Genomic DNA, 11,938 nt, shown 5'->3' on the forward strand with positions numbered 1-11,938 from the left:
ATCATTGTATTCTATGGTACATGGGAACAACTCTGGGTAGGGTAGGCCAAATCTTGTGGGTCAGGATGGTTGGCCACCTGGAGGATGAGGGGGTAAGAGAGAGATGGGTGCAGGATAAAGCAATCATATGCCACGTTGGTGATAAGGGTTGAAGACTGCTATCCTTGTTTGCTATGGTATATAGGAACAACTGTGTATAGCAGGATCGGGACTTTGGAGGATGAGAATTGAGAGGTAGAATGAGAGATAGGAGAGAATAGAGCAACTGTGTATGACACGTGGGTCAGAGGGGGTTGGAGACTGCTATCTTTGACTTCTGTGATACATGTTAACAACTATGTGTTGGAAGGGTTGGAATCTTGGAGGATGAGTCGGGGAGAGAAATCTGAAAAAATAGTAGAGTAATTAGGTTAAATTTGGCTATCTTCACTTGTTTATATGTGGTGAAAGTGGTAGAGTTTTGATCATCCCCATAGAAAAGAGTTTTGAGCACGGAGAATCTTGGATTTTTTTTTTTTCGAAAAACGGAGAGCATTTCTTGCGGCTGACCTGATTCAGTAGGGGGCACTCTTATTGGGTCAGCTCATCTGGCTTGGCCTGGTTTGGTCTAGTCAGGATAAGATATTAGATGGCGTAGTGGTGCTTAATGTTGCCAAATATTGGTAACAACAAGACATTTGCTCTCAGGAAAAGCAGGAGTTCTTTTTGTTATCCAATTTGTTATTTAAGCACTTGCTGTTTACAGGACGGTAAGTCTATTTTTGAGAGTAATTGAATGCCTGAAATTTCTACATTTTTCTGAAGTACAGCATGAGGTGCCTTTAGTTAAGTAAAATAGTAAAATGAGTGGTATATAGCTTGTGCTAATCGGTGTATATGTTAACTTCTAATGACTTTTTGGATTTTGGAAATTGATACGTACTTTTGTCGTTTATTTCGATCAAAGTCCTTAAAATAATATAGTCATGATATCTTTTTTTTGTATTTCTTTGTTTTATATATGAACATTTCTCCATCTGACATAGTTGGTGTGCCTGTAGATCTTTGATACCGGCTCAATCAAGGGTTCCTTTGGTTCATTCGAAGTGTGTAATGTTCAAATTTATGGTGGTTTTGTTCTTCATATTGGTTATCTTACTAGTGGAATTGCCAGATTTTCTGTTGGTGACCACGTAATTTGCAAGGTAAGAGGCGTATAGAATACTAGTAATGGTTTTTTATCAATTAATTTATCAACTTCGTCACTGTTTTCTATTCTCTTATGTCATGCCAGGTTGATTATGAGAGGCGCAAGCTCATTGCACCTAATCATACCTGCACACACATGTTGAACTTTGCTCTTCGGGTATATGCTTGAAATGACAAGTGCTTACAAAATGTCAGTTAGCTTTTACTTCTTTTCCCCCTCTAACTTTTTGTTTGAGAGCAGGAAGTACTCGGGAATCATGTTGATCAGAAGGGATCAGTTGTTCTCCCAGAGAAGTTAAGGTTTGATTTTTCCCATGGTAAGTTAACACTAAATGTATTGAATTGTATTGTTATTGAATTTATGTTCTTTCTAATTGCTGCTGATCTGTAAATAGGCAAGCCAGTCGATCCTGATCATTTGAGAAGAGTTGAGTCAATTGTAAATGAGCAAATCAAAGCTGAACTACATGTGTATGCAAAGGAGGCAACCCTTGCTGAAGCCAAGCGTATCAATGGGTTGCGAGCTGTTTTTGGAGAAGTAAGTTGCTTCAGCTTTTTCCATCATTATTTTCTATCACCCTTTTATGCATAACTTATCGAGCAATCCTATAATATTTTCATCTCCTTAAGGTATATCCTGATCCAGTTAGAGTTGTGGCGATTGGCCGTCAAGTGGAGGATCTCCTTGCAAATCCAGAAAATGAAGAATGGTTATTGATATCCGCAGAATTATGTGGAGGTTAATTTCTTGAAATCTTGAAATTTACTGTGCCTTGCTCTGAAATTGTATTGAAATTATTCTGTGGCTAAATACAGGCACCCATATAACAAATACACGGGAAGCTAAAGCATTTGCTCTTCTATCTGAGGAGGGAATTGCTAAAGGAGTTCGAAGGATTACTGCTGTCACCACTGATTCTGCTTTCAGTGCAATGGAATTAGCGTCTGCACTTGAACGTGAAGTAGATTATGCATCCCGGATCGAAGGAAGCTTGCTAGAAAAGGTCTCTCTTACTTTTTTATATATTTTCCCTTTTGATTTTGTCCAGCTAGTTAAATGATGGTGTCTAACTGTGTATGACCTAATATTTACACATGATGACAAAACCACAGTTATAACACCCTTAACCTATGCTTCAATTTTGGTCCTGAATGATCCTTTCTGCATTCTCTCATGGTTGGCTGTAGTTACTGAGGTGGGTCCAGGGTAGGTGCTTTTTTCTTTTATCATAAGGTTGATAGTTGATAACTTGTTACTTTCTATATAAACAAAAGCATAGAAGTTGTAGTTATCTTGAAATGTATAATTAAGACTGTTGAAAGTAAATTCTCTTTCTACGATTACTTTTGTAATCTTGTTTATTAATAATGAGCAAAATGGACATCATGTGTATCTACGAATGTTTCTTGAACGTCTCTTTTGGAGTTGATTGTTGGTGTAGTAAATTGAAAATTTTCACTTATGGTTTTGGCTATTATTGAATTATTAGATCTTATTCCAATTTGGTTATTGGTTTGAATGTTTGCAGAAAGTCGCTTCATTCAAAAGTCGTGTAGACTCAGCTCTTATTCCAGCTGCCAAGAAGGCTGATATCAGGGCCAAGATTATGCTACTTCAGGTGTAGTCACTACTCTAGGCCTACTAACCAATTCTTTGCTGCTTTTTCCCTTCTTTTATTTTCCGCGCATTTCTTTTCTTTTGGCTGAAAGCATCTGCCTCTTTATGTTAATGTCTGCTGTTTTACCTCATACTGTATTATCTTTTTTTTTTTTTTATTATTTGGATAATTCAGAACCAAGTGAGAAAAGCACAAAAGAAAATTGCTGAAGCAAATATCCAGAAAGCCGTCAAGATTGCAACTGAGACAGCAGAAATTGCCACTTCAGCTGGGAATTCATTCTGCATATCTCATGTTAATGTTGGTCTAGATGCAGCCGCAGTTCGCGAGGCTGTTTTAAAAGTCATGGACCAGAAGGTTAGTTGTTTCTGGATATTTCTTTATCGAATTTGCATTGCAATTATGTCAAATTAAAATTGACACATATTTGTGCAAAGAAGTAATCAGTGTCTTGGTGGATGGGCAGGGAATACCGGCAATGGTTTTCAGTACAGATGAAACTACAAACAAGGCAATTGTGTGTGCTGGCGTACCAGAGAAATCAGATAAGTGCATGCAGTTGGAGGTATCCGAGTGGTTGACTGCTGCTTTAGGGCCCCTAAAAGGTAGATGCGGAAAAGGAAAAGGTGGTCTTGCTTCCGGCCAGGTTAGTCATTAGTAGTTCTCACATGATATCTTACCAGACAATAGTTTGATACTTGATAAACATTAAGACTCTGTTGTGCATTTTGAGTTCTCTTTTTTCTCAAAGCCAATAACCCTTGTAGAAAATTAGTTTTTGTCGATTTGTTTTTTCATTGTTTTAAAAAATAAATATTGATTGATCCGGAAATGTAATCATGTGGTTGCTTTTTATCAGCAAAAGCAGAAACCAAAATCTGGGTAAATAAGGGCTTGCTTGATTCAAGTTCATCGCATTACGTTCTGTTGTTTGCTGATCTATGATGATTCTTTTTTTGATGTTAGGGAACGGATGCATCAAATCTCAAGGAAGCAATTGATTTGGCAACATCATTTGCCTCAATGAAATTGAGATAATACTTGTGTAAGTGGCAGGTCTTGCCACCGCAACCAGCTATTATTCCAGGTTGATGATGTACTTGCTATTGCAACCAGCGGCTAAGGCAATGATATACTGAAGCCTTATTATGTTTCTCGTCATATTAAAATATACAAAATGAATTGTTTATTTATTAAATTTCTTTTAACTAATTCTTTTGCACCAGTTTGAGTTACTGATATAAAAGAGATTAATCAGATTGGTTATGCTTTTTTTTTTTTTTTTCTTTATTAATGTCATAGAGATCAATATCATGCTGGGTTCCATTTTATTTTTTTAAACAATTATAAGGTATTCTCAATTTTGTTGATTAATTTAATTTATTTTTGCATTATGTTAAATAATTGAGTTGGAAATTTGGTTTAAAAATATTAGACCAAAATTCTAATTAATAAAAATTGACCATATTTTATTTTTTATATAAATAAATTTTTGGAGGTTAAAAATGTAAGTATAATTTATTTTTTATTTATAGATTTGTCTACAAAATTTATTTAGCAATAGAATTCTATTTGTATATTCAAAATGAAAAATTTGTTTTCAAGGTGTTTAAAAAGATTGGCGATATATACATATATACATCTTCATTTTGTTCCACTAAAAATAATAATTAGCCTATGTGGTGTAAAATATTTTATTTTTTTAAAAAATAATGTGAATACTTGTGAGAGAATAAAATAAAATAAAAAACTCAAATTAATTTGCTTGTTTGCGGACAGGTTTGAGCAAATATCTAAAACTCTTCCGAAACAGTTTGCTAAATCCTGAGAATTATTAAAAACACTTATGTATTCCATTTCCCCTTTCTATCCAATCAGACTCAGGTATCTTCTCTTCTTTTCTTCCTCAATAATCCCAATCATCATCTTCTCAACTGAAATTCATCCTCATCATCATCACCATCTTCTTCTTCTTCTCATCAGATGCTGTAGTAACACAACACCTCCGCCAAAACCTTACTACCACTATGACTTGCTTGGAGTTTCCGTCGACGCAGATTCTCTCCAAATCAGACAAGCTTACAGGAAGTTGCAAAAGAAATTTCATCCCGACATCGCAGGCCCAAGGGTCTTCTCTTTTTTCTTTTTTTACATAGTTTCTCTTAAGGTATGCTTTCATTGGAAGTTACGGTTTGAGATAGAGACTAATTTCTATACTTCTTATATATTCAATTCAATCCAAGGTTCATCCATGGGAAGTAAGCACAATTTGTCCAACACTAGTGTCTAATTTTCTTGTTTGCCAAGTACTCGATTAATTTACTTGCTTACAACGTAATGATTTCTTTTACAATATGTAGTCTGACGAATTTTCTTGTGTTAAGGTTCATGATTTCACTCTAATGCTGAATGAAGCGTATAAGGTCTGAGGAGAGATTATGATGCTTCAATTGGAAGAAACTCCTGTGCTTTGGGTTATAGCTCATGGAATGGCCCGGGCCTTAGACCCCAAGCTCTCTTTGTCGATCCAAATGTCTGCATAGGTCCATCCTATATTTCTAATCCCCCTCTTTATGTGGTTATCTGTGTGTGTGTGTATATATATATATATATATATATATATATATATATATCACTGAGCATTTGGCATTTGATAGGGCTGCAGGGAGTGCGTACACCATGCAAGTAATACATTCGAGATGGATGAAGCTCTTGGGTGTGCTAGAGTCAAAGTTCAATATGGAGATGATGACCATAAAATTGAGGTAACATTTTGCTCCAGGTATACAATATATATGTATATAAATAGATATATATATATATATGCATGTATTTAGCTCAAGTGGTATTTGATTGGTGTGTTGAATTTGTGAATAACTTTCACTTTTCTGTTGATTCATGTCCTGTGAACTACACCATTGGGTGGAGAGGGAGGAATTAGGAGTGTAAGAATTTCTTGTTCAACCTCAACCAACGGAAGGGTATGGCGTATATGGAGGTGGTTGGGAAAGACCTGCAAATATTTTCATGGCAGCTAAATCATTTAACAAGCAGCAAAAACGGAAAGCTGCAACTGATATGCTGCCAGCAAAATAAATGGTAGCTCGCAACAAAGTGCTCCTTTTCTAGTATTATATGTTCTTATTGAGAAAAGTTGATTAATTATGTGGTTCATGTGACAGTTGAAGAACAAAACCCGGTTGAAGCAACATCTCCACCAAACTTTTATCATAAACATGGAGCTTGACAGGTTCTCTAGATTTTGGAATTTCTTCAAAGTTTTTGGCTCAAATTTGTGGAATAGGCCTCAATGAGGTTTCGATAATATTTGACTTGAGTTGCTCCTCAAGAAGATAAAATAGGTCAGTTTTAGTAATTTCCCAAATCTTATTCTACTCCAGGAGTATATTGTAAGAACATTCCATGTTATGTTTTCCTTTTCTTGGTTCATGAAATATACTATTCCTATTAAAATATCATAAGATTGAATGACAATATTGTTTTGGAGGGTTCACTTGAAATTTCCAATGTTTCTGAATGTGATTTCTACTTGGCTTTAGTTTCTTTATTTGAATAAATTATTAAGCTATCTGTAATTTGATTGTAAAAACATGTATTTTGTGATTGAAATAAAACCATCAATGAAATTTTTGGTAAAATCAACAAGTTTGCATTTTGACAAACATGCTGAAAAGACACTTTAGAGCAGGTCTTAAACACTCGCTAATTTCATTCTCAACAAAGCACAGCCTCCCATGGAGCATCTATCTTTCTAATGCCACCATCAATCACTTTTAATCACCCTGAGTACAAAACTTTTTCCATTCTATATTAGATCTAAACATAATAAGATGCTTGTAAACTCTTAGAAGGAAGTTATGGTTGTGCTAAAAATTAGAAAATTGAAGATACAATTTCACTATATTAGATTGTACATGCGTTTATCTCAAGAAATATGATTGTTCTAATTAATCAGTTATACAGAGGATGGATGAACAAATGCATAGATGAATAAGTTCATTATAATAGGTTGTATAGATCCATGAGTAGTAGTTCATCACTTGTTATTTTGTAATTATTCCATACTTATGTTTGATCGAGTGAAGGAAAACATAATGTAATTATTCCATTCATGCAAGATTCTATTATCTTCTAAAGCTCTCTTGTGTTTAATATTTCTAAATATATACTGCATGATCCTAAGAGATGCTTGTAATGATCTATTTGTTTGTACGAACATGTTAATTTAGAAATATTTATCGGATACTTACTATAATGATATACTTATAATAGTTAATATATGCACTATTTTTAAAAATATTTATCAAATGGTACAAACATATAAATTTAGAAAATAAAAAATTGAACTATTTTCGTAAATAAAAATATTTTTTTTTGTTTTAATTTTCTAAATTATAACTGTTTAAATATATATATATATATATATTCACTAAAGGATATAAATATATGTATTTTTTAATAATTTAAGCACAAAAAGAAAGATTTTTATAGAAAATGCCAAAAACAAAAATTTAAAATTTCCTATACCTATCATCATCGTAGTAGTTAATTAACTTGTATGTTTTTGTGAATAAAATAAATATAATTTAAACAAAACGTTTTCATATTAAACATATACCAAACAACACTTAAAAATTTGAAAGTAAGCAAACACCAATTAGCCTTCTTCTCCTGAAAAATCAATTAGCTGTTATAAAATTACAAAATATATCCAATACCAGATAGAAAAATCTGTTTCACATTAATTGATTCAATTAAAATCACAAATAACAATTCGATATGATATTACAAGTAGAATGATAACCATAGTAACTTAGTGTAGTAATATACTTAAAATTTGAATTCACATACTTTTGACATATAGCCAATATTAGTTGGGGGAAAAAAAAGGTAAAATTAGTGAGTGTGTAGAAGAACAACCATGTATTATAAAAGGAGCATGTTACCAGAGGGGAAGGTTACCTAGGCCATAAGACTCCTAAACGTCATATACTATAATTAATGCTTTGAAAAGATTACATATACATACATATCCCATTGTATATACTATAATGCTTTAAAAAGATTATATATATATATATATATATATGTGCTCACATACACATAAAAAAAATAGCTGTCAAAATTTTTTAAAGGGAAAAAGGGACTGCAAAAGACTATCTTACATCGATGCAGCAATAGCGTCTTAATATGTGTACGATAAGTAGTGAACTAATGAAGTCTGCATTTTTGGGTTCCAGCACAAACTGCACATTCATCTATATCTCCTTCTACATGGCTTAAGCAGTGTTTTATCCTGTCATTTACAACATCCTGCAATGCATATCATCCTGATTAAACCAAATAAAAACAATTAATTGCTCTAATTACAGAAAACTCATATGCATAAGCTTTCAAAAGTCAGGTGGAAACTCATAAAGAAAGAGGAAACTAATTGTCACATTACTAACCCTAGTCATCTAAAACGGGAGAGAGGGAGAAAAGGGAGGAGAAATTATTTACAAATGGATATGATCAATGAAAAAGAGAAAACTAGTTGTAATAGCCAGAGTAACATCACTCACTGCCACGTTACTAAAAAAATGTTGGTTGCTTCTGTTTCTTGATCTCATTTTAGCCTATCCTAACACACTATCAGTGTGAAATATAGGGTGTCACGAATTCTATCCCTTGAGAATCAGAAATACCAAATACTTCTAGCCTTATGAGCCATATGGATATCACACACGTTTTAATCCCTTGAGCTCTCAAAAGATGAAATAAACCATAGTCCAACATGCTAGTAGGACAAGGTCTATCTCATAACCGCACAGGTCTGGTTACCTAAAAGTACTACTTGATGGTGTTCTTGGAATTGGAGTATTCATTCTTAATAAAAAAAGTATGTAAGTTCCTAATTGACTACATTCTTAATTAAAAGTAGTTATAACTAAACTATGAAATTCGATCGCAATTATTTGATCAAGCCAGTGAACAACACTGCAAATCAGTGAAAAGTTTTTGAAAGCTGGTGAAAATCAGTAATAATAAGGATGAAAGTTTTTGTTTTAGTTTTAACTAAATTAAGAATGCAGTCAGTCAGGAACTTTTTTACATTTTGTTAAGAACGCTGTTAACTGGAACTGAATTTAGTGCCTTTATATATATATATATACATATATCAAAATTACTACAGATTTCATGGAGATATTTGGATAAAAATTGGGAGTTAACAGCATTAACTAAGTAGTATTGTCACATTGCCAGTACTCGTGAATAATCTTCATATTGCTCAGGTAAGGATAACTAACGGCAAAGTTGAGCGCAATTTGAAAATACAGTGATGAGTCTCAAAGTCTCTTGCACGGTTAATGTAAAAACTAGGAGAAAAAAAATGAGGAAAATCCCATACCACAAGGAGCTCGTGCAAGCCAAGAGGAGCAGTTATGATGTATGGTACACCAGGATATTCTTTTGCAGCATTAGCAGTTAATGAAGGAATATCCTGTGAAACATGCAATCAAATTAACAAAGTTAGAATTTTAATATTTTCCACGATACCTTCAAAAAAATGGTGCAGCCATTAATCAAGCATATAGATTATGGTCAAGGGAACGAAGCAAAGATCTAATAAGTTACCTGATGCCAGTGCCGCCCAGGAAAGAGAAAAAAGGGGCTTACTATCACACGATTTGCTCCTTGTTGAATACATGAAGCAAATGCATCTCTTATGGATGGCTCTGCCAACTCCTATTTATATTAAATGGTATTACAAAGCCCAAGATTTAAGTTTTATAGAATTAACAATGTCATGAAAGGTATAGAACATTCTATCAACCTCAAAAATAACTACACCAAGACAACACAGTACACACACTAAACTGAACAAATAACATCAAAGCTAAAGAATTGTGCCATCTTCTTTGCAATACTACCTTTGGGAAAAGCATGAGAAGCATCTGGACAAAATAAATATGGGCTTTAAGAAGTATGTGCATAAAAAATAACTGTATAGAGCTATGAGTATCTTGAGTGTGCTTCAAGACAAATTGCTGCTTTATAACAGCAGAGAAACAAACTAGAAAAGCAAGTTTTCACAAGTTACAACTTTTCAACTTCCGCACCTTTCCTAAAACATAAAATGGTATCACTCGCATCCTTTTCAGATCTAAACCACCTTGAAGGAAAAGTAAAATTTCTAGCTTATGACATAACTAAATTATACTTTAATAAATTAAATGCTTTGTTCTTCAGAAATACCAGTGAAGAACATCTGCAGACTGCCACCACCATGAGAAGAATATCATAGAGCACAATATGTGCAATTGTTTTTCCATGAGTTTCTTGTAAAATAAACAGAAAACTAGAGTATGTTCATTTAAATGCAACAACACAGACATGAACAATCAAAACGATTCTGGTTAAATCGAGTCAAAAGTTTAACTCAATTGAGGCGTATACAGCATAGAGAGCCAAACCAAAATCTTATTTGAAATTTAAATATCATATTACAAGAACAGTGACATCATTCACTGTCCATACATGACCAGAAATTTTTCTGAAATAATTTTGCAATAGATCATTAAAGATTGAGAAGCTTTCCACTACCTTAACCCATTTTACTACTAAAAGATTTTGCATATTTGAGATATAACTACAAGAACCTCAGACTTCAGAATGAAGAAAGAATTATAAAAGAAAATGATTCTCCTGGAACTCATTTGAGCATGTAAACAAACTGATAACATTCACAACATGGAATTTCTAAACTATAATTTGCTAAAAGGTCTTCAAACTGTTAATCAACTAAACCATATGAAACCAAATTTTGGACATGGATATATGTGCACATGTAAGCGCAGGCAGTTGAAAATGTACCATATGAGCAGGCTCCACAATTTGGTACCCAGTTTCATCTCTGAACATGGCAACAAATTCATCTGAAATTCACAATGTTGAGACACAAATCACGGAAGCACTTAAGTCGAAAATAAATATAATTAAAAGAAAAACAAAGAAGAAGATTTGTGACATTTCTTACTTAGCATGAGATTGGATTCTTTCCGACGCGAGCCATGGTCAACAATGATGATGCCATCTTGATCACGCACGCCATGTGGGTAATCTCTATATCTGCCATTTTCAGTGCTCAGGCACGGTCTTCCCCGTTGATGTTTCGGTAATTCGAGGAACTTGGGAAGTACCCATCTGCTTGTTCTTCCAGTTTGGGCTGCTGAAAGACTGCGATTTCTGCAAAAAGAAAAATTATCAAGAACAATCCCAGACAAACACGAATATCAAAGAAGAAATATTAGTCGACTGCTGACATATTTTTATTGATGAGAAAAATTTGATTTATCTGTGCCAAGGATTCTGTCAACATCTTCAAGGTAAGCTGAATAAATGAGAACTCTCGGGTTCCCCTTCTCATTTAGCAAACAGAAAGAGAGTAAATTACTTAAATACCCTTTCATCTCTCTCTCTATATAAATATATATATATATATATTTATATATTTATTTGAGATTGCATATCTATCATTTATTTATATGGTGATACGATATATACATGGTGATTTTTGTATTGTTTGAGTGAAAACTCTTGATCATCATTTTACATAAAATTTTATAATGTTTAATTGTATGTAGTTGCAATTAAAAGTCTTCATGTATACTGATTATTATTTTTTTGATAGTAATACTTTTCTAATGTCTAAAGAAATTAATTAATACTAATTGCAACCATTTGTTGAAATTTTGAAATATATAATTAAATTTTGTTAGAAATAATGTATAATTTTGACTTGAAAAATCTGTACATTAAGTTTTTATAATGCTGATTTTAATTAATTTTCCATTTGAGTAGGAATTAATTTCAGTTTTCGAAACCAAAATTGTGTTAATTAGAGCATGAAACTTGAAATGGAAAATGGATTCATATTCTTATTTTAGTCACCACCTACACATTAATTCTTATTTAATTGACAAATTACTGTCAAGTAAAATTTTAATTTCAAAATAATATTTTTTATTTTAGTATGCAATGACTAAAAATAGGATAAAAATAGATCTCTACTTACGTTTTTTAAAAATTGTAATATGTTCATAATACACAACGAAAAATATAAAACA

General features: G+C 32.9%; 2 protein-coding genes and 1 pseudogene across 3 annotated transcripts in view; 2 read left to right on the forward strand and 1 right to left on the reverse strand.

Annotated features, from left to right (window-relative positions):
• Positions 1-4,073, forward strand: part of ALATS (Alanyl-tRNA synthetase) — a 29,240-nt gene extending 25,167 nt beyond the window's left edge. The window contains exons 14-23 of the mRNA XM_088206434.1: positions 1,041-1,184; positions 1,274-1,345; positions 1,430-1,505; positions 1,584-1,726; positions 1,819-1,927; positions 2,005-2,192; positions 2,718-2,807; positions 2,982-3,164; positions 3,274-3,453; positions 3,774-4,073. Coding sequence (XP_088062560.1) covers positions 1,041-1,184; positions 1,274-1,345; positions 1,430-1,505; positions 1,584-1,726; positions 1,819-1,927; positions 2,005-2,192; positions 2,718-2,807; positions 2,982-3,164; positions 3,274-3,453; positions 3,774-3,845 — 1,257 coding nt within the window. The 3' untranslated portion in view covers positions 3,846-4,073. The remainder of the gene's footprint in view (positions 1-1,040; positions 1,185-1,273; positions 1,346-1,429; positions 1,506-1,583; positions 1,727-1,818; positions 1,928-2,004; positions 2,193-2,717; positions 2,808-2,981; positions 3,165-3,273; positions 3,454-3,773) is intronic.
• Positions 4,074-4,568: 495 nt separating this feature from the next.
• Positions 4,569-6,321, forward strand: LOC110825693 (chaperone protein dnaJ C76, chloroplastic-like; annotated as a pseudogene). The gene is made up of 5 exons (XR_015812805.1): positions 4,569-4,935; positions 5,192-5,350; positions 5,448-5,573; positions 5,693-5,906; positions 5,990-6,321. The product of XR_015812805.1 is annotated as a chaperone protein dnaJ C76, chloroplastic-like (transcript).
• A 1,556-nt stretch (positions 6,322-7,877) lies between these two features.
• LOC110825692 (sirohydrochlorin ferrochelatase, chloroplastic) lies at positions 7,878-11,265 on the reverse strand. The gene is made up of 6 exons (XM_022056175.2): positions 11,135-11,265; positions 10,849-11,057; positions 10,686-10,747; positions 9,447-9,557; positions 9,220-9,312; positions 7,878-8,141 (listed from the first exon to the last, which is right to left on the reverse strand). The coding sequence occupies exons 1-6, from the start codon at positions 11,236-11,238 to the stop codon at positions 8,040-8,042; spliced, it is 681 nt and encodes a 226-aa protein (XP_021911867.2). The 5' UTR covers positions 11,239-11,265; the 3' UTR covers positions 7,878-8,039.
• Between the last annotated feature and the right edge of the window lie 673 nt (positions 11,266-11,938).

This window comes from Carica papaya, chromosome 6 (genome assembly GCF_054855325.1).
Source record: "Carica papaya isolate Zhongbai chromosome 6, ASM5485532v1, whole genome shotgun sequence".
NCBI classification, from domain to species: domain Eukaryota; kingdom Viridiplantae; phylum Streptophyta; class Magnoliopsida; order Brassicales; family Caricaceae; genus Carica; species Carica papaya.

Coding starts and splice junctions, on each gene's coding strand:
- LOC110825692 (XM_022056175.2), bottom strand. CDS start 11,238: ATGAGAAGGGGAACCCGAGAGTTCTCATTTATTCAGCTTACCTTGAAG. Junction 10,748..10,848: donor AGAATCCAATCTCATGCTAA/GTAAGAAATGTC, acceptor TGTGAATTTCAG/ATGAATTTGTTGCCATGTTC. Junction 9,558..10,685: donor TTGTGGAGCCTGCTCATATG/GTACATTTTCAA, acceptor TAATATAAATAG/GAGTTGGCAGAGCCATCCAT.